The sequence below is a fragment of the Pygocentrus nattereri genome, chromosome 1, assembly GCF_015220715.1.
Source record: "Pygocentrus nattereri isolate fPygNat1 chromosome 1, fPygNat1.pri, whole genome shotgun sequence".
Classification (NCBI taxonomy): domain Eukaryota; kingdom Metazoa; phylum Chordata; class Actinopteri; order Characiformes; family Serrasalmidae; genus Pygocentrus; species Pygocentrus nattereri.
In genome coordinates this window covers 21697667-21720718 of record NC_051211.1, presented here as the reverse complement: position 1 = coordinate 21720718, position 23052 = coordinate 21697667, and the positions used below count along the sequence as shown (strand labels likewise).

General features: G+C 40.2%; 3 protein-coding genes across 4 annotated transcripts; 1 reads left to right on the top strand and 2 right to left on the bottom strand.

The window, feature by feature from the left end:
* Positions 1–4: 4 nt before the first annotated feature.
* Positions 5–2176, bottom strand: LOC108444394 (apolipoprotein A-I-like). Its single transcript, XM_017725570.2, has 4 exons — positions 2124–2176; positions 1933–1992; positions 1673–1823; positions 5–725 (listed from the first exon to the last, which is right to left on the bottom strand). Exons 2-4 carry the CDS (start codon positions 1970–1972, stop codon positions 182–184), a joined length of 735 nt encoding a protein of 244 aa, XP_017581059.2. The 5' UTR covers positions 1973–1992; positions 2124–2176; the 3' UTR covers positions 5–181.
* Positions 2177–5501: 3325 nt separating this feature from the next.
* Positions 5502–7864, top strand: LOC108444392 (apolipoprotein A-I-like). Its single transcript, XM_017725568.2, has 4 exons — positions 5502–5573; positions 6229–6288; positions 6389–6542; positions 7140–7864. Exons 2-4 carry the CDS (start codon positions 6249–6251, stop codon positions 7681–7683), a joined length of 738 nt encoding a protein of 245 aa, XP_017581057.2. The 5' UTR covers positions 5502–5573; positions 6229–6248; the 3' UTR covers positions 7684–7864.
* Positions 7865–12907: 5043 nt separating this feature from the next.
* tomm40l (translocase of outer mitochondrial membrane 40 homolog, like) lies at positions 12908–19718 on the bottom strand. 2 transcript variants are annotated; one of them, XM_017725565.2, is made up of 10 exons: positions 19614–19718; positions 18771–18976; positions 17566–17633; positions 16690–16782; positions 16320–16421; positions 16119–16224; positions 15033–15155; positions 14835–14911; positions 13797–13899; positions 12908–13654 (listed from the first exon to the last, which is right to left on the bottom strand). In XM_017725565.2, the coding sequence occupies exons 2-10, from the start codon at positions 18973–18975 to the stop codon at positions 13515–13517; spliced, it is 1017 nt and encodes a 338-aa protein (XP_017581054.1). In that variant the 5' UTR covers position 18976; positions 19614–19718; the 3' UTR covers positions 12908–13514. The 2 variants fall into 2 exon arrangements, with proteins under 2 accessions (XP_017581054.1, XP_017581053.1); XM_017725564.2 differs by lacking the exon at positions 19614–19718 and adding an exon at positions 19446–19561.
* Positions 19719–23052: the final 3334 nt, after the last annotated feature.

The following is a 23052-nucleotide window of genomic DNA, read 5'->3' as shown; positions in this document are numbered from 1 at the left end:
ATACTGTTGTGAACATTATTTTATTTCAGCTTCTTTTTGAAGAAAAAATAATAAATAAAGGGAAACACTTTATTAGTAAAGCCAAACTATCAGGTATTGTATTCCAGCCTTCCTTTTCCATGATATTGGTCAGTCCTTTGTATAATTGAAATGTGCAAATCTCGGCAGAGAAAATGTCCGATTACTGGCTGCTCTTTGCAAAAGACTCCCAGAGAGCGGTCAGCTGGGCCTTCAGGTCCTCAGCATAGGGGTCCAATGACTTCTGCATCTGCTGACCTTTATAAGCCAGCTGATCTTGGAAATTCTCAGCCAGTGGGATCATGGTCTTCTGGAAGTCCTGCAGGTGCTGTTCCAGTTTCTGCCTCAGCTCCTCAGTCTGGGGCTCCAACTGGGCCTGCAGGTCCTTCATGTTCTTCTCCAGATTGGCCTTCAGCTCCTCACTCTTCTGGAGCAGAGTGGCTTTCAGAGTCTCGGCGTCCATCTCTGTGTAAGGGACCACATCCTTCTTCAGCTGCTCCATCTGCTGCTGGAGCTCTGACATAACCTCCTGGACGTAGGGCTCCAGCTGAGACTTCACAGAGCTCAGGTCCTGCTGCAGACGCACATTCAGCTGCTCGGCTTCCTGGGAAATCTTGGTTAGCAGGTCCTGAGTCAGAGGAGTCAACTGACCACGAACAGCCAAAGCATACTGACTAACAGCATCTGCGCTCTCGGAGATCCGTGCACTGAACAGAAAGAGAGAGGCACCTTAATCATATAACAGACACTTTGCCTATTGTGTCCCACACAGGGTATGAACAGTGTGATTAGTCAGTGGGCAGCTGAGGAAAATGGAAAAAAAGAATAGCAATTTGATATATGTGCCCCATTAACATTGAAAGCACTGAAAAAGGGCAAATAGACCTTCATAGATGCTTAAAACAAACGGCTGACTTGGGGGTTATTTGCAAGAAGCTGAAGGTAAGACCTGGTGTACTTAATAATGCATGAGAGTCAGTTAGCTAGATTAGCTAGCTAAATAGTTCATAGGGGTTGGGAACTATGGCTGGTAATTAGAATGAACTTTGTTGGTTAGAAATGATATGACAATCTGGTATTGATAAGATGTGGTGGTCTGAAATGTGAGCATAATGCAAATCTAGAGAGGTGGTCATTGTGTTGGTCAGTCGAAAGTGCTTGTATAGGTAAATATTTCAACAGCAGTGCTAATATTGCAAGATAGTTTGACCTATTGAGTCCAGAAGGCATTCTGATGGCTTTGTATTTTGGCTGTGTTTTCAAGATTGAAACCTTGGGCCACAGCAGTTCAAATTAAAATTCACTGAGTGTGACTTTCCCATAGCAAATAAAATAAAAAGTGTGAAGGCTAATTGAGAATGACCGCCCTGATGAAACAAAAGCACAGACCAGCACTCATTGGTCTAGATTGGTGCTGGTCTGGTGCTGGTTTAGCTGCTCACCCAGCATGGCTATGCTAGTTGATCAGCATACCAACACAGTATAGGCTGGCTTTGCTGGTGACCAGCATAATAACTTCCATTAATGCTGACCAGCATAACTTCCATTACTGCTGGCCTGTGCTGGTTTTTCTAGCAGGGTGGTACTCTATACATACAAATGTCTGAGTAAGACATTTCTAATATGATCTCTGTTGTCATTTTTTGTCACTCACTTGACTTCCTGTCCCATCTCAGACTCTCTGATCTTCTGCAGGATGTCATCAGTTGTTAGAGTTGCCTTTGAAACATAGTCCCAGAAAGCATCTTTCACCATATCCATACTGGGCTTGGCCTGGTCCTGCCACATAGACTTGGCATGGCAACCTTTTGGCATTGAAAAGGTTCAGTGATGTTTTATTTGACATTGATTTCTTGTTTTCTGTTTAGATCAATCATAATATAGTGATCATGATAACAACATAAACATACTCACCAGTAAAAACAGCAATAGCAAGAACCACAAGGACCTTCATGGCTGGATGTCTGAGCACCTCTGAAAAGAAAAACAAAGTAAACCATGATTTATGACAACACTGCTTATAAGTACATACTTACATATAATGCTTCTACATTTCCAGATGTTTACTTTCTACTTCAGAAAAACACAATTATCCAGTTACTTACATTGATGTCTCCTGTTTGTCTCTGTGAGTGTGAGTATGTGTTCAGTAGGCATCAGCTCTTTATATATGCACACCATAGGGCTCTGATGAAGGAGTCAAAGTGCAAAACTCAGCGCCCTGCTGTCACCATTGTACTGTTACTCATGCCACATCACACAATCCAACCTGATTAAGGTGAACTGAAATAGGCTCTAAATCATCAGCCATCACTATCACTATTTGATTCATTAGCTAGTCTGAAATAATCAACAACAGTGGTTTAGCAATGGGATTTTAACAGAATGGAATTTATTAGTCCAAATCTATTATATTGTGGCCTGTAATTTTCCCATTTTAAAAGAACAGTTTACCAAAAAAAGTCTAATTTACACAGAAACATTGTTCTGTGACTGAAGGTTTATGCTGGAGCTTCAAGGCTAAAACAGTTAACAGCAAATGGAAGTTCAAAATCTTTTTTGGTGATGTAGACGTCTATCATATTAGGCTTTTAGCTTCAGTGCAAAACTTCAGACACCAAACATGTCTTAGTTGGTCAACTGTGTTTGGGGTAAAAGAGAAAATTCAATCAAGTTGTTTTAGTGAACCAATTCTTTAAAGTGGAATTGACAGATTTTTACATTTCTGCGAAATGTAATTGTTGGAATGTACACAACGTCATTCAGAGTGGTTTGATGTCAAATGGTTTATTGTAGTAACAGATTTTTTGCAGTGTACAACAAAAATAAAGGCATTCGATTTCATATCCAATTCCAGTGAACCTACACATCTTCTGATTTGAAATGTGTAATGTATATAAAAATAACAGATTATTGGAGGGCTTTTTTGCCTTAGAACACATTGTTGATCTCATTAATGTATGGAAAAGATTTCAGGCCAAAAGCTTTTCTCCACAGTGGGAGCTTTTAGACGAAGACATCTGGTTTCTAACACCAGTGCTGTGAACAGTTCTGACTTGGCAAGTTTGTCCAGAGTTACACATTTCACATTAAATCACTCCTGAATGACTTTGTTTACATCTTACAAATTCAATTATGCAGACATTTTTTGAAAATGGAATTCCTGTTTTACACAGCAGATAGAAACCTGGAACCAGAGCACTGTAATAAATTCGATTCCCTATGACAGTGAGTTCCACAGTTCTGTATCCTGGAATATGTGAAATTGCTCAAAGTGTTTTTTTGTTTTCTTTTGTTTTCTTTTTTTAGTGCTTATCATTGATACAAAAACATTGAATGAAATGTGTCAGTCAAACGTCTGAGACCACATTGAAAATCTGGGATTGTTGGAAATAAACAGCAGAGCATTTCCAGAAATTAAAATAAAGAAAGGTTTTGACAAATTAAAGGTAGGCACTCAAATGTAGGCACATTTGTGACTCTGATGATGTTACGGCTTTTGTAGAAAGGGCCAGATTGCAATGGATTTCTTCCATCGAAACTCGTGTTCAGACGACTCTCAGGTTTAATCTACTCAGCAGAAGCCCTGTTAGTGATCAGATCACTGGCATTAAAGCAAAAAGAGGACACACACACACACACACACACATACTTTCTAAACTGCTTATCCTCCTGGGGCGTTGGGGCTGCTAGAGCATATCTCAGTGCTCTCTGGGCGGAAGGCAGGACACAGCATGGACAGATGGGGGACAAACTCTAACACTGGCATTCATGTTAGAGTTTCCAAGATTCTGCTTATACTCATTATAACATGAATGACATGAATCAGCTTATTGCTACGCTGATAATATCATTTGTGATGCTACATTTTTTATTAAATTGGAAAAGAATGCAAAACAGAAGCATTTGCCCTAGTGCCCTCAGACAAAATTCGGTTTAAGACGTATCCCCCTGCACAGAGTGATGTATCACCTGCTTATCATTAGAGATCCGTCATCTTAGTGAGCTAAGCATTCCGTGCATTAAACTCATCACTGATAAGCATGCAATTAACACACAAACGTATAGACTGACCTTAGCTCTTCTTTATCTTTATATGGCATACGGCGCTGGTTCCACTTGTCTTAGTTTTGATATTGATCAAGTGGTTTCAAGCTCAATCAGTTCAAACAAAGCAATTTAACTCACGTAATGTCAAGTCACGTAACGTCAGGGGGTAAACCTTGGGTAGCGTTCTCCAGCCAAATGATGATGACAATGTTATTTCTATTCACTGCTTCATATTAATCAGCTGCTAAAGCCTGTATGTGGGCCCACATGTCAATTCCTTACCTTCACAACTGCACAACTTACATATTATTTTCATAGATCTTACAGGGTAGTATGCAGTTATGTAATATAGCAGTTATATAATACTAAAGAGGAGTTCCCCCATTTATTTAAATCTCTACTTAATTAAATGGCTAATGGATGTAAACAAAGTCAGTCAGCATGGTTTGATGTGAAATGCTCCATTCTAGAGAAATTTTCCCAGTTAGAAGTGTTCACAGTGGTGGTGATGGGAACCAGACATCTGAAGAGTTTAATTCCTAAAAAAGCTCCTTTATGGAAAGTTATTACACTAAATTGTTATGAACACTGAGACATTGTTTTACGATAGCTTGGAGGTATAAGTTTGGCTTGAAATATATTTATTAATATCCATTCATGGTGGAGAGACAAATGCAGGTTCAAAGTGTTAAAGCAAATAATCCCCAAAGAAAACACATTTTTTCAGATTTACCACTACATATCTATAATCAATATTACATATAAAAATTCATAAGACGTGCGTAGGTTCGCTGGTGGTTTCTGATAGTAAATAAAATGACTATATTTGCTCTGTAGACATCCTGACCCCTGGTTCCTATCAGCACCGCTAAACAAATCTTAGCAAGTAAGTCTCTCTATAGTTAACCATTTCATGTTAAATCACTCTAAATGACTGTTTACGTCTCAACCACTGAATTATGCAGATGTTTGAAAATCAGTGACGTTCTGCTGTAAGTTGAATGAATAATTGATAAGCTTAAAAGTTCTACTTTAAGTGGAAACGTAACTGTTGACTTTACTTGTTGTACTTTTATTCAAACATTTTTCTATTGTGATTTTCTGAACTAAACCCATTCAATCCCAGCCAGCAATGACAACAGGGCTCCATATCAGGGCCTAATATTTCAGGAAAGAAGTGACGTTACATGATGCCTTAATGTCTGACCCAAAGCTGCACTATGTTTCAGAACATAGGACATTCAGAAGAGATGTTAATTATCAGTTGTGCTGAGTGCTATCTGTATGAATGTGTTTACAGAGCTCACATAGGAGATTCCACTTTAGCTGAGTTGGAGTGTGTGATGTGGCAGGACTCAAAGATATGGTAGTGGTGACAGCAGGGAGATGAGTTCTGGACTTTGTCTTCTTCATCACGGCCCTGTAGTCCATATATATAGAACACCAGTACCGGCTCAGCACACACTCACCCTGGGACATACAAGGGAACAAGAAACACCTAAGAGGTATGAAGCTACCTATACACCTTCATTCAAATGTTTGTCAGTGTTTTTAATAATATTAAGCCAGTTTGTTCAGAAATAACTGTTTACCATGATTCTAATATGCTAGTCATGTACAATTTCAGTACAATAGGAAGCTTTAAATAAAAATGAAGAAGTGTCCAGAACGATGAACAGAGTTGGGATGGACTTTTTCACAGTACACAATAGGTATCACAATATTTCGACACAGATTAAGTATGTTTTTGCTGTCACATTTAAAAAACTACCATCAAAAATTAAGAATGCAATGTCATTTTGTATGCTGTCCTGCATGAAATCTAACTGAACAAGATGAGTTATGCTCTCCTTGTCATACTGACAATATCTACCATATGAGAGGAGCATATTGTTTATCACGACAACAAAACTTATCATGATAGTCATAAAATATTGTATTGACCACCCCCTATAATAGAGGTGTAGAACATATGCCCAGCTCATCATATTTAAAAAGTGAATATGAAATCTCAAGGCAAATAACTCTACAAAGATGAATGCACATAGACAGTTATGGTATATCATCGTTTTCAGAGGATTCTCAAAATGGTGAATAAAACATCTAAAACTACCTTTTGGTGAAACCATGTTTATCCATGTTTTGTCTTTGGTCTTTCAGAGTTCCTGAAACACACAAACATGAAGGTCCTTGTAGTTCTTGCCATCGTTGCCTTTGCTGGTGAGTTTTTTTTTTAACTTTTAGTTACTAAGTTGAGAAAAATCATTACCTATCATTACCTCAACTGTATAAAAATATCTTGGATTTTCCATGCCAATAGGTTGCCATGCCAACGTGCTGATGTGGCACGACCAGGCCAGGCCCAGTATGGAGATGGTGAAAGACGCTTTCTGGGATTACGTTGCAAAGGCAACTCAAACAACTGAAGACATCCTGCAGAAGATCAGAGAGTCTGAGATGGGGCAGGAAGTCAAGTGAGTGGCTGACAATAAGATCTAAAGTCAAACATCAAATGACTTGATTAGCTTAATTAGAATTGGTTGGCTTGGTGTTCGTCCGTTGATCTGTTGTGTACAGTGGGGATCTGCTTGTTCCAAAGTAATTCACCAGCCATTTACTGTAGTGTTAAGGTGTGAATAGTTATGCATGGCCCAATAATTGTTGTTATTGAACTAATCTGATGCAGTGCCATTTTAGCTGGGTTATTGGGGAGCTGTAGAATCAGGCAAATAGAACACAAGAGGAAGTATTTTATTGCAAATAACACTATGGCTATGATTTGGCCATGTAGATCACCACAGTCCTAAGGTCATTTGCAGTAACACATGACTTTGAATGTTCTCCTGCCTTTCTAATAGTTTTGCAAGGTAAATAAAAAGTAAGGCAAAGAAGCTTTGAACGTTGTATCAAATGTTTTAAGTAGTGGCAATTTCTTCTTCCAAAAAAGTAGTTTCAGCAGCTTAGAGTAAAGCAGCGGTTGTTAAGGACCATATTCAACCAATCATGGAAGTAACTGTTGTATAACACCAAAAAATATTCATTTTTCCATTGCTGCATTTCTTTGTCTTCAGTGGCAAAATCTCCGAGAGCGCAGATACCATCAACCAGTATGCTGTGGTTCTTCGTAGCAAGATGACTCCTCTGACTCAGGAGATGCTGACCAGGGCTTTCCAAGAGGCTGAGCAGCTGAATGTGCGTCTGCAGCAGGACCTGAGCTCTGTGAAGTCCCAGCTGGATCCCTACATTCAGGAGCTGATGTCAAATGTCCAGCAGCAGGTGGAGCAGCTGAAGACAGAAATGGCCCCCTATGCAGAGATGGATGCCGAGACTCTGAAAGCCACTCTGCTCCAGAAGAGTGAGGAGCTGAGGGCCAATCTCGAGAAGAACGTGAAGGACCTGCAGGCCCAGCTTGGACCCCAGACTGAGGAGCTGAGGCAGAAACTGGAACAGCATCTGCAGGAATTCCAGAAGACCATGATCCCACTGGCTGAAAACCTCCAGGAACAGCTGGTCCAAAATGCCCAGGACCTGCAGAAGAAACTGGACCCCTACGCCCAGGACCTGAAGACCCAGCTGACTGCTCTCTGGGAGTCTTTTGCAAAGAGCAGCCAGTAAAAAATTTTGCATCCAAGGCAGATTTCTCCTGATAAAGAGAATCTGACTTTTGCATCCAAGGGACTCAGCTTGTTGAATGTTTACAAGGTTCATTATGGCCACTGATCACTGTAGCACAATATTGCATTTTACTGTTCCATAAAGGTTCTGTATTAACAAATAAATGAGAAGCTGAAAAGAAGAAATCTCTCTGTCTCTTTGATAAAAACCCAGACTGCAATGTTGAAATGGCCCAAATCTGGGCCACATCTGGCAGGATGGGCCAGAAGTGGGCCAGATGTGGTTGCCTGAACCCATATGTTTTCATCCTATTAATATGATGCTGAATGCTAAATAGAAATTTGATATTTGCTACACATAAACATTGCTATTAAACATGACATTAATAAAACAAACATAGCAATAATAAAAATGACAATACAATAATAATTATTATAATGGAGTATTTAATAATACACCTGTCTGTTACAGCTGTGAGCTGGCCACTACTTTTAAACCACCCTTTTCAGAACTGACACACCACTAAATCACTAGTTTAACCACCAGATCTTTATATATTTGGCAAACACCTTCTTCTGGTGGTTATTTGTTATGGTTTATTTGGGCTTTATGGAAATGATGGATGTGGCCTAGGTTGGGCTAACATCAGCGTTTCTGTACAAGAAATGCTACAGAGTGTTGCCATGCTAACACTGCTGTGCTAGCCTAGCCTGCCACAACTATTCTTAAAGCAAAATGTTCATCTGAAAAACTGCACTGGTGTCAGAGTCACTGGCTGAGTTTCCTTCCTGACAGCAAAATCAGATTAGATTCATACCAGTCAGCCATTCCAGATTCAAGCACCAGTGCAATGTACTCGTAAACAACTTATTAGTTATTGCTTGGAACATGTACTTCCAAGCAACTCTCAATCTAACCGCAATTTTTTTCAGTAATGGATAGTCATTTCTTCACATATCTACTCAACAAGAGACGTCAACCTTGCACATAATGTGCTCTGAAATAGGAATGTGCTTCACAGGCAAGTCAGCTATCTGTGGCTGTAGAATCAGGGAGAAGCAAAAAGGTCTATGGGATTTCTTTTTTCTCTCACACAGTTAGATAAAGTCTTCTCCAGGCCTCTTACATAAGAGGATTCGCCCCCTTTATCTTTCACGTACATTGTAGCACATACAGGAATGTACGGCTTGTAATGTTACTACAAAATACCTTACACAGATTGAAGGTCAAAACAGAAGAATCTCAACTGTCACCTCTACGTGTCATGCAGTGTCATTTTTTGCTCTGAGTAACGTTATTGCATATTTTTAGTTTGCATTCAGAGACCACAATGATGAAGAATGAAGAAGGATGAAGAATGGAAAGGCAGTTGGTCCGGATGACATACCTGTGGAGGTATGGAGATGTTAAGGAGAGAATGCAGTGAACGTTTTAACCAGGTTGTTTAACAAAATCCTGGAGAGTGAGAGGATGCCTGATGAGTGGAGAAGCAGTGTATTGGTCCCAATTTTTAAGAACAAGGGTGATGTGCAGAGCTGCAGTAACTACAGAGCTATAAAGTTGATGAGCCACACCATGAAGGTATGGGAAAGAATTGTTGAAGCAAGGCTAAGGCGAGATCACTGAGCAGCAGTTTGGTTTCATGCCCAGAAAGAGTACCACAGATGCAATTTTTGCATTGAGAGTGTTTGGTAGAGAAGTACAGAGAAGGTCAGAAGGAGCTACATTGTGTCTTTGTGGATCTAGAGAAGGCGTATGATAGGGTGCCAAGAGAGGAACTGTGGTACTGTATGAGGAAGTCAGGTGTAGCTGAAAAGTATGTTAGGGTGGTGCAGGACTATGAGGATAGTGAGACAGTGGTGAGATGTGCAGTTGGAGTGACAAATGGTTTCAAGGTGAAGGTAGGGTTACATCAGGGATCAGCTTTGAGCCCCTTCTTGTTTGCAATGGTGATGGACAGGTTGACAGATGAGGTCAGGCAGGAGGCTCCATGGACCATGATGTTTGCAGATGACATTGTAATCTGTGGTGAGAGTAGAGAGCAGGTGGAAGAGAATCTGGAGAGGTGGAGGTTTGCACTGGAGAGGAGAGGAATGAAGGTCAGTAGAGACAAGACGGAATACATGTGTGTGAATGAGAGGGAGGCAGGTGGAAAGGTGAAAATGCAAGGAGTAGAGGTCGAAAGGTGGATGAATTCAAATATCTTGGGTCAACCATCCAGAGCAATGGACAGTGTAAAAAAGAGGTGAGGAAGAGGGTGCAGGCAGGATAGAGTGGGTGGAGACAGGTGTCAGGGCTGATGTGTGACAGAAGGATAGCAGCAAGAGTGAAAGGGAAGGTTTAGAAGACGGTAGTGCGTCCTGCTATGATGTATGGCTTGGAGACTGTGGCTCTGTCTAAAAGACAGGAGGCTGAGCTGGAGGTGGCGGAGATGAAGATGCTGAGATTTTCGTTGGGAGTGACAAGGCTGGACAAGATTAGAAATGAGCAGATCAGAGGGACAGTGAAGGTGGAGCAGTTTGGAGATAAAGCCAGAGAGGCCAGGTTGAGATGGTTTGGACATGTGTTGAGGAGGAATAGTGGATATATTGGTCAAAGAATGTTGGAGATGGAGCTGCCGGGCAGAAGGAGAAGAGGTAGACCTCAGAGAAGGTTTATGGATGTAGTTAAGGTGGACATAGAGATGGTTGGTGTGAAAGTAGAGGAGGCAATGGATAGGGCAAGATGGAGGCAGATGATCCGCTGTGGCGACCCCTAAAGGGAGAAGCCGAAAGAAGAAGAAGATTCAGAGACCACAATGCACAAGTGCACAGGGCATAGTCACAGATTTTAAGCTCTGATCTTATGAAGCATCAGAAGCTATTTGACTGCTAATAGCGCCCCCTTGTGCCTGCTAAATTAGAGTGAATGCATGAGTAAATTACAAGTCAGCTCCTTGGAGTGCTTTGCATCTAAAAAGGTAAATCTGTTTAATGCAGTCGGGCCCTGTGAACAAGAATCATCTAGACTCCAGCAGTGGCTACTATAGCCTGTAATTTGTGATAAATGAGGCTACTTTCCTCTACATTTGCTGTTGACTGCGCTGCATATAGTTGTGATTCTTTGAATATGTGAACACCCTACAATGATTATATTAATATCAATTGCAATATAATTCAATTACACATTAAGATGTAAACAAAATCATTTGGAGTGGTTTGGTGTGGCTTCGTTCTAGAGAAACTTAGCAAGTCAGAATTGTTCACAGTAGAGGTGATATGAGCCAGACATCCGAAGAGTTAAATGCCTCTAAAAGCTCCCGTCAGAAAGTTTTTACACAAATGGCTAGGAATACAGTGCCTGATACCTGAGACACTGTTTTGCATTGTGATAAAAAACCCAAAATGTCTTGTTAATCCATTTATTTTAAATCAATCATGACAGCCACACAAGTGCAGGGGTCTGTAAAGCAAAACATTTAAGATTTACCACTATTTTACCATCATTACATTTACAGCATTTGGCTGACGCTTTTATCCAGAGCGACTTACAATTTGGTTATTTTATACAGGTAGGCCAAGGTGGTGTTAGGAGTCTTGCCCAAGGACTCTTGTTGGTATAGTGTAGGGTGCTTGCCCTCGTGGGGGATTGAACCCCAGTATACAGTGTAGAAGGCAGAGGTGTTAACCACTACACTAACCAACCACCATCATCAACATCACATATACAAATATAGAAGACTAGTGGTTTCGGTTGGTGAATAAAATGGCTACATTTGTGTAACATTCTGGACCGGTTTGACCACCACTGAGCTTCTTGCTGTACAGTGCTGTGCAGTCCTCACCCTCAGATCTTTTCTTTTCCCACTTTACTATAATACTAATAATGTTTGCTATCTGGTGTCGACCTTAGGAGGATGGGTTCCCCTTCTGAGTCTTGGTTCCTCTCAAGGTTTCTTCCTCTTTTAAGGAGTTTTTCCTTGCCACCGTCGCCGCTGGCTTGCTCATGGGGGCTCGGACCCGGATTTTCTTTTCTTCTCTTTTCTCTTCACTCTGTAATACTGATTGTTCTGTAAAGCTGCTTTGTGACAACACCTGTTGTAAAAAGCGCTATATAAATGAATTTTGCTTGCTTACTTGCTTGTAGACATGGTCTCCCATCACCACCACTGTAAAGAAATCTGAGTCTGTAAGTTTCTCTACCATTAATCATTTTACATCAAACCACTTGGAATGACTTTGTTTATGTCACAGTGATGGAATTATGCACAAATGCAGAAGTATGCAGAAATCTATGGAATTCCCCTTCAGGGTTTTACGCACGTTTTCAATAATAAGCTTTAAGCAACTTTAAGCAAACTGCATCACTGAAGTGAAGTGTATTCTCTCTGGAAAAACTGCTTCATTTGTACATTGATTATGATTTTTTTGTTGTATAGTCAAAATGGCCAAAACGCTCTGGTATTGTTATTTATTTATTATTTAACCTAAAGCTCACACTGTTAGCTAAATGAACACTTGAATCTCTTTAGTACTTTTCCAGCTGTTTTTCTTTTAATACAAAAACAAGCATTCAATTACAGTGCAAGTGCACTTCCTTGCGTCACATTATGCCATAAAAACACTGATCAGCCACAATAAATCAGACAGCTGCGTGTTTGGAGCAAACATCTGCCAATTTCTTGGCTCATTCTGATTGTTCCAGTTCCTCACAAGGTTTCTCTGCTTACGAGGATTAGGATTTTGACAGTGTGCTTCGTGGATGTTTAGTCGGAATTCTTTAAAACTTCTGCATACTTCAGTCACTGAGATGTAAGCAAAGTAACTCACAGTGGTTTGTTGTGAAATAGTTGTAGACAAGCTTACCTACTTGGACTTGTTCACAGTGGTGGTGATAGAAACTAGGGGCCATCTTACCAACTATCCAAAATTACCAGTGAAACGACTTCTGAGTGTCTTCAGAGTGTAAATATGCTGACGATGGTACAAACATTATAGAAATCTCTTTTAGAACACTCTACATGTTAAAAGCAAAGAAACCTGGTCTCTTTTGTAAAACCACGTTTCAGGCATCAGGCAGTGTTTTCACAACCATTTCACGTAATAACTGTCTGTGGGGTCGTCTGGTTCCCATCACCACCACTGTGAACAATTCAATTTCTCTAGAATGAAGCATTTCAAACAACCCTGAATGACGCTCAAATCACACAGAGACATGAAAAGAAACCGTAAATGATGCCTAAATGTTTTAAATAGGAAACTGTATTTATTTTCTGAGGAGTACAGTTTACATATTTATATGATTTAATACTTAATACAGAAGTACAAAGAAAATGAAAACCACGAATCAAAGGACAGAAAACTGATAAGGAGCTAACAACAAAAGAAATAAAACTGTAAATCTAAACATTTTCTGAAAAAGCGATAAAAAAAACTCCACAGAACCCATATCAAAAAGAACAAAAGTGATAAGAATTACACAAACTGCAAAGCAATGTAACCGGATCGATTCTTAATGATTGTGTCAGAGACTCTCCATGGTTTCCTCATGTTTTCAGATGCTGTTCACTGATATTTTCTCACATTTTTTTAAACCATGAATCCAAAATCTTGATTTACATCTGTTTTTACATAATGTACATTTTGAAATGGCCATTTTAGCTCAGATTTGCATTGCAGGAGTAAGGTAAAATACTTTCACTAATGAACATACGGCCGTTAAACCTTTAAACGCTTCAATTTCTGATTAAACAGGGACTAATATACATTCCTATCAAAACATGGATGTGGAGACTTGGTACTTCTCTGACTGCTTGATCTTTGAATGTCTATATGGCGCTGAGCTGGCCTGGCTTAACCAATAGTCACGCCAAATCCACACTGGAACTTGTTTTTACGATGGTTGAGGAAGGAACAAAGCGCTAGAGAGAGGGGCAGAGGCAGCAGCTTTTTTTCTAGTGTGGCTCCTACTACCCAGTTACTGTCTATAGAACCTGGAGGGGGAAAAAAAGAAAGAAAGACGGAAAAAATGAAAGGACACTTATGCCAGTCACTTTAAATATCTGCAGAAAACACAACATGCTTTAATTAATAGTTTTCATTGTATGTGTATATGTGAATCTGTACTGGCCAAACCTTTAAAGAGGAGATTGGCTTTGGGGACGTCCAGCTGGTAGCCAAGTGATACGCTCGTGTCCTGCATGCGAGTGCTGGCCTCAAACTCTACACCAATCTGCAACTACAGAGCACCAGAGAGAATATTGTAAAATGCTGACTACACAAGATATAAACTTAAAAGGAGTTTAATCTGTTAAAGCACATCTGTGTGTCTGGTCAAAGGAGAACTGCACTGATTTCTCCAACCTTCTGCATCATTCAGTCATTAAGATGTGAAGTCATTCAGAAAGGTTTGATGTGAAACGCTCAAGTGTCTGATTTATTCACAGTGGTGGGGACTGGAACCAGACGCCTGCTGCTGTTTTAATACCTCTAAAAGCTCCCTCGCAAAAATGTATTACACAAAATGGTTAAGAATTTGCAGCCTGTGGCTTGACACATTGTTTTATGATCTGAGAAAAGTTTTTTTTTCTTTTCTTCTATATACAATAATGGTGGAGAGATACATGAAAGGCATTATGAGGATAAATAGTACTTTTTTCAGATACATCACTGCTGTCCCATCAGCATTACTTATAAAAAGGCGGACACACGTAGGTTTATGGGGATTTTGGATAGTAAATAAAATGTCTATATGTGTGTGGTAGACACCTTGACACTTGGTTCCTATCACCACCACTGTAAAGAAATCTGAGTCAGTACATTTCTCTATAATGCACTGTCTCACATCAAATCACTTTGTTTCCACCTGAATTATACAGAAGCTTAAAAAAATTGGTGGATTTGCTTTTAAGGGCTGGGGTAATAAGCAAGTCTGAAAATCAAAAATGATCAGTAAAAATCAATGGCAAATAGTTTTAAGGGGAAAAAAAAAACCACAACAAAAAAACATCTAAACATAAAGCAATTTTCCAGTGTACATATTGACTCATCTTTCACTTCAGAGCTCATGCTTCTAGTCTGTTTGCTTCTAGTGCGCTGACAAATTCTCGTAATCATTATTTACAGTGATCAGTGTCTCCAGATCAAACCACACAGCTGAGAAAGGACCTTTACCTGATCATTGGCTTTGTGATAATATGAAGCATGTGCACCAGCGCCTCCTAACGTCAGTGTGGCAATAAAGTTGGAGCCTGGATTTAAAAAAAAAGAAAAAAAGAAAAAAAGAACCCGTTTCCAGAATTGATTCAAACCATCTGTGACAGCAGATCAAATTTTAAATAGCAGCCAATAACGTATATCTGAGAAAGCTACCTGTGTATCGTCCTGCCAAAGACATGACTGTGCCCTCCTCTCCTGGCCTTCGGTGGTACACCAGCTCTCCTCCTAACGCCAGGGACGGCGTGATCGACTGCAGGTAGTGAGCTACGATGATGCCTGAGAGAGAGATATACAGCTTTTACTGTAGCTGTTTACTTTAGCTTTTATCTGACAACAGAGTGAATGTGAACACACATAGCCAGCTACTCATTTAAAGTGTGATCATAAGTAAGCTAGAACGTATGAACTTGCTATGTGCATTCAGCTTAAGTGATCAGCTTAGCGTCTGAAGATTCTTTCGTTTCACACTAGTCTCATGGAGAGTGACAAGATCTCATACCGAGAATACATCTTGTGGTAATCCTGTTAATTTTTTTGTGCTGGATTATGGTGAAATCTTGGTACCCAACCCCCCAAATCCTTCACATGCATTCTCTTTTAATGTCTGGAGTAAAACTGATAACAAGTAGGACAAGCAAGCTAGTGAAATGCTTGTGAAATTGTTGGCACACATTCACTCTTCAAAATGAAATCTTCAGAAACACCCTTCAATTTAGTTATCAGAGTGCTTGATGCACAAACGGTATTCAGTGCAACCACTTCAGACAGACATAAACTAAAAGGGAAAAAGATATCCAGCTTCTTTCTCAACAGAATTTTGGAAATGTTTAGTGCAAGGTTGTTTAAAAAACGTTTCAATGCAAAACTCCAACTATTCCTTGAAATGGAGATGTATGGTTATACTGTTTGGGTGCCTCAGGTCAAAAATTGGTTTGATATTCAAAGTGAAAAATGTTAACAAATCTTCTACAGAGAACATATTTCCACACATTTACTGTTCATTTGCTGAATCATATTGTGCAAAAATAAAACAATGTGGCACAATTTATTTAATACCCCTCACCCAAATATCTTGAAATGAGCAAATAAATATAAATTGTGCAATAAATTAGCAAAAAACAGCATATTTAAGTGTGTACCTTGTCCAAAATCAGCATGTCATTTAAATAGTGGTATTCCAACTATAAATTACCGATGGAGCCTTTAAAGACACACGCAAAAATATAAACAGTGGTTTACCAGATCCCACCACTACGTCAGGGTTGCCGAAAGTTACAGTAGCTGTGAAGTCTTCTCCCCTAAACTCAGCATCTCCTTGCCAGTTCACAAACTTCTGCTGTTGCGTCTGTATTGGTTTAGAAAGGGGAAAAAAGAAAAATAATGACATGAGCAAAACCCACCAGTGAAAAGTGAATAAAAATCTCATTAATCCTGCTTTACCTGGAAGGCTAGTTTGGAGCGCACGCTGTTGGTTACTTGGTGAATAATCTGTGCGTTGAGGCTGCCAGTGTTGTCCATATCACCAACCATCACAGGAAAAGCCTAGTAAACAAAAGCAAATGTTATAAGAAGCCATTTGCTTAACATTCCTCTACTGGCCATGTACATGCAGACTGTTTTTTTCTCTTCTTAATACAGTTGTTATAAGTTGCCTGTAATCAATGCTCCTAACACAAGGGACAGAGGTGTGTTTGATCTGTATGATATACCTTTACAGACTATAAAAAACATTCCATGACTTTGAAAATGGTTGGTTGCTCATATGTGCTCTTCATCTAAAGCTTCTAATAAATCTAATAAAGCTCTTTACCTCTCCCGGTCCTGTCTGCTTGGTCCCAACATAAGTGGCACCAAATCTGTAACTGGAGTCTCCCTGGGTGCTCAGTGTGATGTTATGATTAACCTGTGAAGACCCACAAAAATAGCAAGTTCATTTAATTCTCATCAAAACAATATGAAAGGGGAGGCCAATAGACATCCCCGGCCACAGCATTATGGCTAAAAAAAAGCCAATAACATTTCACGTGCCACGCATACACAGTTTATTATTGGGTACGCTTTCCCTGTACCTACATTCATTGGCCATATTATTAGGCACAATACAAGTTGCTGAACGATAAATGGTTTTCATATCAAAATCGTAGTTTGAAAAAAAGTGCAGTTTTAATCCACAATTTAAACCTTAGGCTATATTATTCACAGTGGCCTTCAGAACTCAAGTTTCAAACCTGAAAAAAAAAAATGGATTTGCTAGTTGTGTTGGCGAGAAAGACCTGGTGCTTCATTTAACGAAAATGATCACAATATCGTTTGGGAAAATCGCGATTAGATATTGCCGGCCAACTGTTCAGCCCTGTTTCAGTGCCCCAGAAGCACCTACTTTCATGCTGATTCTAAAAATGGTCCACCATTCAAATCTGGTCAGCGGTGGTTTTTGGGAATCCCATTGATGAAGCAGAAGGTGAATGGAAAATTGTGTAGCAACAGATGGGCTAGAGCCAGTATTTGTAAACCTACAAAGTGCATTTATTTAGAGCTTATCGGTTCCCAATCAAATTGCCAGCAACTGGAGGTACGAGGTAGGTCCACTAGATAAACTGGTGTCAGTGTGGAATGCCTAAAACCTCGTGGCAAGACCAGGGACACTGAAAAACACTGAAAATGCAATCAGACACTTCAGACTGACCTGGAAATGGTTGCTGAGGCCTTTGTTGACGGTTAGCCGAACTCCCTCCATCTGCATGGGGAAAACCTCTGAGAGGCAGACAGATTCATGAGACCACAAAACTACACAACCCATGGTTCACTTTTTGCACAAAGGCCTTAAGAGAGTCAATGTCACAAATCTGCTAAAAAGGCATTTCAATGATTATTCACAACTTCTGCATAATTAAACCATTAAAATGTAAACACGGTCTTTCAGTGTTTATTGCTCCACTCTGACTCAAAAAGAAATTCTCATAATTGTTTACACCCGTTGTGATGGGACATCTAAAGAGTTTAACGCCTCTAAAAGCTCACATAAAGGTACTACATCAAACGGTGATGAATATGGTGCTTGATGCTTGATTTTTTTTTTCTTGTGGCTGTTCTAAGATTAAATACTTTTATGATATAGAGATACATGCAAAACAGTGCCTAACTTTTTCAGATTTATATTATTATACCATTATTGACATTACACATAAAAACTCACTGGTTTTGGATAGTAAATAAAAAGTCTAGTTTTGCATTGCAGACTTGTGACTCCTGGTTCCTATTAAGTGATACTTTTTTTTAAAAATTCCATCTCCGCATCCGTGAAGTGAAACACCACATACACACTAGTGAGCACACCTGCCCAGAGCGGTGGGCAGCCCTATCCACGGTGCTCGGGGAGCAGGTGTCTTGCTCAAGGACCTCAGTCATAGACTGCTGGCACTGGGGATCGAACCGGCGACCTTCCGGTCACAGGGCCAGTTCCCTAACCTCCACCCCACGACTGCTCCAATATCACCACCAATGAAAATGAAATGTTTCACATCAAAAACCTTTGAAAAGTTCAAATTTTCTTGTTTATTTCCACATCCACATGTACATTACCAGCAAAAACCTGCAGCGTTCAGACACATTGGAAGTTATATTTCCACAAAGATTATGTACACAGTAAGTGTTTGAAGTAAACTAGGCCTTGCACGTAATAAACATTTCTGTAGTTGCTGCCTTGCTGTGTCTGTATTAAAATTACTTTTAAAAGAGCCACCAAGAGTTTAAATAAGCTGTTTAAAGAAACTTGACTTGGTGCTGTGGCTTGGATAGAAAATTCTCAGTCTAAACTCAGGTTTGAACCGAAACATCAGGCCTGAAAAAAACTCTGCCCTGAACCAAAGACACAGAGCAAATCTTGCTCACCTTTGCATTTGCGATGACATTCCTCGAAGGCGCCCGGGTTGGGAAGCGTAACCTCTGCCTCTGGCTGCTCAGCAGCTGCACTGCCAGCGGGCGAGACGGGCGACACTGTGGGCATGGTGAAGCCAGGGGGCACTGAGGTCAAGCCAGGACCACCTGGCATGGGTGGGGGTGGACTGGGTGAACTGGCGGCCAGGACACTACCCATACTGAGAGAGACAGAACAGAGAGAAGTAGAGAGGAAAGGCAGAGAGACAGATAGAAGGGTGAGTTTTTACATATGGGGAGATGAGCAAGACAAGAGAAAAAAAACCCAAATAAATAAAAACTAAAAATAATAAACTAAAAAAATATATTTCTCGACAAAATAGAACGAATATTTATGACTCTACTATGCAGAGCTGGGTGTTGTTATAGCAATATCTGGCACGACAGTTGGTTTTTCACACGACTGTCAGAGAATTTAGTGTTGAGAGTCTGTTAAGGACTGCAGCTGCAAGAATTTTCCCGTTCCACCTTAAATGGTGAAGCAGTTATTATTATACTGCCTCCTGAATGTAACTGCGAACAGAAGAAGCTGGCGAGAGGGAGTCTGACTGCAGCTTCGTACGGACTAATTCTCTCCCTCTCTCACACACACACACACACACACACACACACACACACACACACACATACACGTGTGCCATTGAACGACATGAGGCGACTGAAACCACCGCGCCGCTATGAGGCCCATTAAAAAGTGAGAATGAGGGATTTGTTCTCGGGCGCTGTCTAAAGACCTCAGCACATCTACTGCGTCCAGAATAAAAAGCCCAAAGCAGTAATGAATGGAGATTTACTCACGCTGCGCTTCTCGCAGAGGACAAGTCCTCACCCGGCACTGAAAGGTCGCCGCAAACCCTCACGACCCGCCCACTTCAGCTATGGCGCTCTGTCATTGGACAATAGAAGCTCTGGCGACTGTCCATCACCGGACAGACGGGGGAAATGTGTTGTTTCTACAGAGTGGACTGTACCGTATAACGCGCCCTGTCATCCCACACGTCTGTTATATTCCCCACGGTCAACGGTACAAATGATTCACTAACGGTAAAACGTTTTAGGCATTTTTTTAAATGTTCTCCCAAAACGGACTACAAACTGTGTCGCGCGAATTACGTCACTCCCGCAAACCACGCGATGGGGCGCCAGCAGCAAGTCATGGGTTTTGTAGTTTCTCAAATGAAAACTTCCGCAGTTTGGTTGTATCCGTGCTTCTTTGTTGTATTACCGTTTCGCTTGGCTGGTTTACAAAAGTTCCAGATTTTTTTTACTTCATTTAATCCATTATTTAATAAATAAATAAATAAAACAAAATAAAATGAGTGAATATTTGCAAAAAGCAATACACTTTATCCATTTGAAGATTAAATATCTTGTCTTTGTAGTGTATTCAATTGAATATAGGTTGAAAGGGATTTGCAAAGCATAGTGTTCTGTTTTTATTTATTTTTTACACAACGTCCCAACTTCATTGGAATTGGGGTTGTACAAAAATTATTTTCTGATCTATTGAAACCCTGGGCATTAATCGAGATAGAAATTAGAAAAATATATACAAAATCATCATTTATAGGGTGCATTCTTTCGAGGCGTGTCTGTGCAAAGCCTAAGCCCTACATTTACACTTGTAAAAATAATTTAGATTTTTTTTGACTGGTGATTTTTTGAAAGATCTTTTTATTTCTTTCAAAATGAAGTTGAAACACTTCATTTATCTTCAGTTCAAAATGTAAAAAAAAAAACTTTATTTAGAAAATGCTGTCCCATGTATTCATGTCACCACCAAAAGAATGAGTTTTAGTGCATGGGGGAGCTTATTTTAGCCACACCGCTGCATTTTGGAGCAGGAAATGAGACTGCATCCCTCTCCCCCATTTCAACATGGTGAGCAGTTTTTTGAAAATTAGTGTGTAATATTAAGAATTAAAATTACAGAAACACATTTTGTTTGTTTGTGTTTAAATGAAATGGTTGGTTGGTGTAGTGGGCAACACCTCTGCCTTCTACACTGTAGACTGGGGTTCAATCCCCACCTGGGTAACCACCCTACACTATACCAATAAGAGTCCTTGGGCAAGACTCCTAACACCACCTTTGCCTACCTGTGTAAAATGATCAAACTGTAAATGATCGCTCTGGATAAGAGCGTCTGCCAAATGCCATAAATGTAAAAAAAAAAGTTATGATTTTGTGTGTGCACAAATCTTCAAAGTTGTATTTGTTAGTCATGTCATGTAGGTCTGCTCGTTTGTCTAAAATCTCAATGGTGTTAGGACTGTTTTGGTTGTGGCGCAACAGAATGTTCAATCATTTATTTTAATAAAATAAACCTAATTAAGATTTAGGGTCTCTCAAAAGATTTTAGTATAAAGTCTGAGTCAGCTGAAAGTCTGAAATGTGTTTTAAACTCTGACTTTGAACTGATTCAGTAGAATCATCCATATAGAGAACGACATCTGCAGTTCCTTTGGTATGGTATGATAACTGATCTTTGCTCATAGACACTTTGTTTCATTATAGCGTACGTAGTAGGCAATCAGAGTCTGCTGCTAGGCAGATTACAGTTTGGCTGTTTGACTGTGTTCAGAGTAAAGAATGACTGTTTACATCACAGCAATTATGCAGAAAGAAAATGGAAAAATTAGTAAAAATCCCCCTTAAGGACACAAGCTGATGCTTCCAAATGGGCTTAATTTATCCATCTAAGTAAATCTCAGTTCAATATAATTGGGCTCTCCTGAAAGTTTCTGCCTTGCTTATTTCAACAAGTTTGTCTACTCTAATGAGATTGTTCTGCAATGCAATAGATTCCAGTACGGGCTCTGCTGAAATGAAGAAACATTTGTTCAAGAGTTGAAACAAAAGTTATGGTTTGGGTCCTGCAATCAAATTCATGCCTTTCAACATATTATGGTGTCTTTGGCAGAGATGAATCAGAGAAAGCCATATCTCATAGATTATTAAGGGCTCCTTTAATTGAACAAGGAAAAGGCCACTGAAATGCAGTCAGAATAGGAAGCCGGGTCACTTCTAGCATTATAACTTTACCACTTAACTCATGCTAATTGACCCACAGCCCTGCACAATAACACACCACATACACACACCTTAACCCAACAAACATCAGTAACAATAACAACAAATGTCCTTTTAACTGTGGGGCTGGGGGAGCATGTGGTGCAAACCTTGCCTCTAAAATTCCCTTCATTTTCTTTGGCTTTTGTTTCTGTGAGGCCTGTGGCGTTTCTTCTCTTCAAGGACATCATGGACATTCAAGGACATTCTAAGGTTGTTGTGACTTGAGATAACGGCCATGCGGATCTCCAACTTATGAACAGGACATGTGCTGCCTTGGGTAATGGAAACGAAACCAGGCAATGTGACATAGTGGAGCTTATTTGGGAACCTCCGAGGCTTTAGGCTTGACTGAGAGTGACTGTTGCAGATGTGTCTGATGCGTTTATCTTTGCTGGCTGAAATTCGAGCTGGGGAGCAACTTGAAAGTGCACTCTGCCCCCAGCGCTCTCACCTCTAAGTGCCTGTCACATCTTTAACTGTGTTTTCTAGTTTCTTTCTCTTGTAACTTTTTCTTGTGTCCGAGTTCCTTCCTCAAGAACCCGAGGAAGAGATGCAGGGATAAGATGTGAGGACAAATTCGTTTGCCAAACCGTGGAATCCGTGGAGCGCATTTGAAGAACTGTCCTTAAAGATTATCCTGGGGCAGTCATGGGCTGGAGGTTAGGGAACTGGCCCTGTGACCAGAAGGTTGCTGGTTCAATCCCCAGTGCTGACAGTCCATGACTGAGGCCTCCTTGAGGAAGACCCCTAACCCCCAACTGCTCCCCAGGCGCTGCAGATTGGGCTGCCCACTGCTCTGGGCAAGTGTGCTCACTGTGTGTGTGTATTCACTAGTGTGTATGTGGCGTTTCACTTTGTGGATGGGTTAAATGCGGAGGTGGAATTTCCCCATTTGTGGGATTAATAAAGTATCACTTAAATGTGTCAGACTTCAAAGAGTCTGAGTCATGGGCAGAAGGATGTGAACAGAGGAGGAATCTGTTTTTTTTGTATCTAATTTGGCTCTTTGAATTATATTGTATGTATGATATTGTATGTAACCCTATTTCATAAGAGGTGCCTTTACAAGGTTGTGTTTATGCAACTGTGTTGACCTGTCAAGGTAATTTCTCTACTATCTTTCTATTTCACACTCAAAAAGTAAAGTTCTCCTTGTACTTGT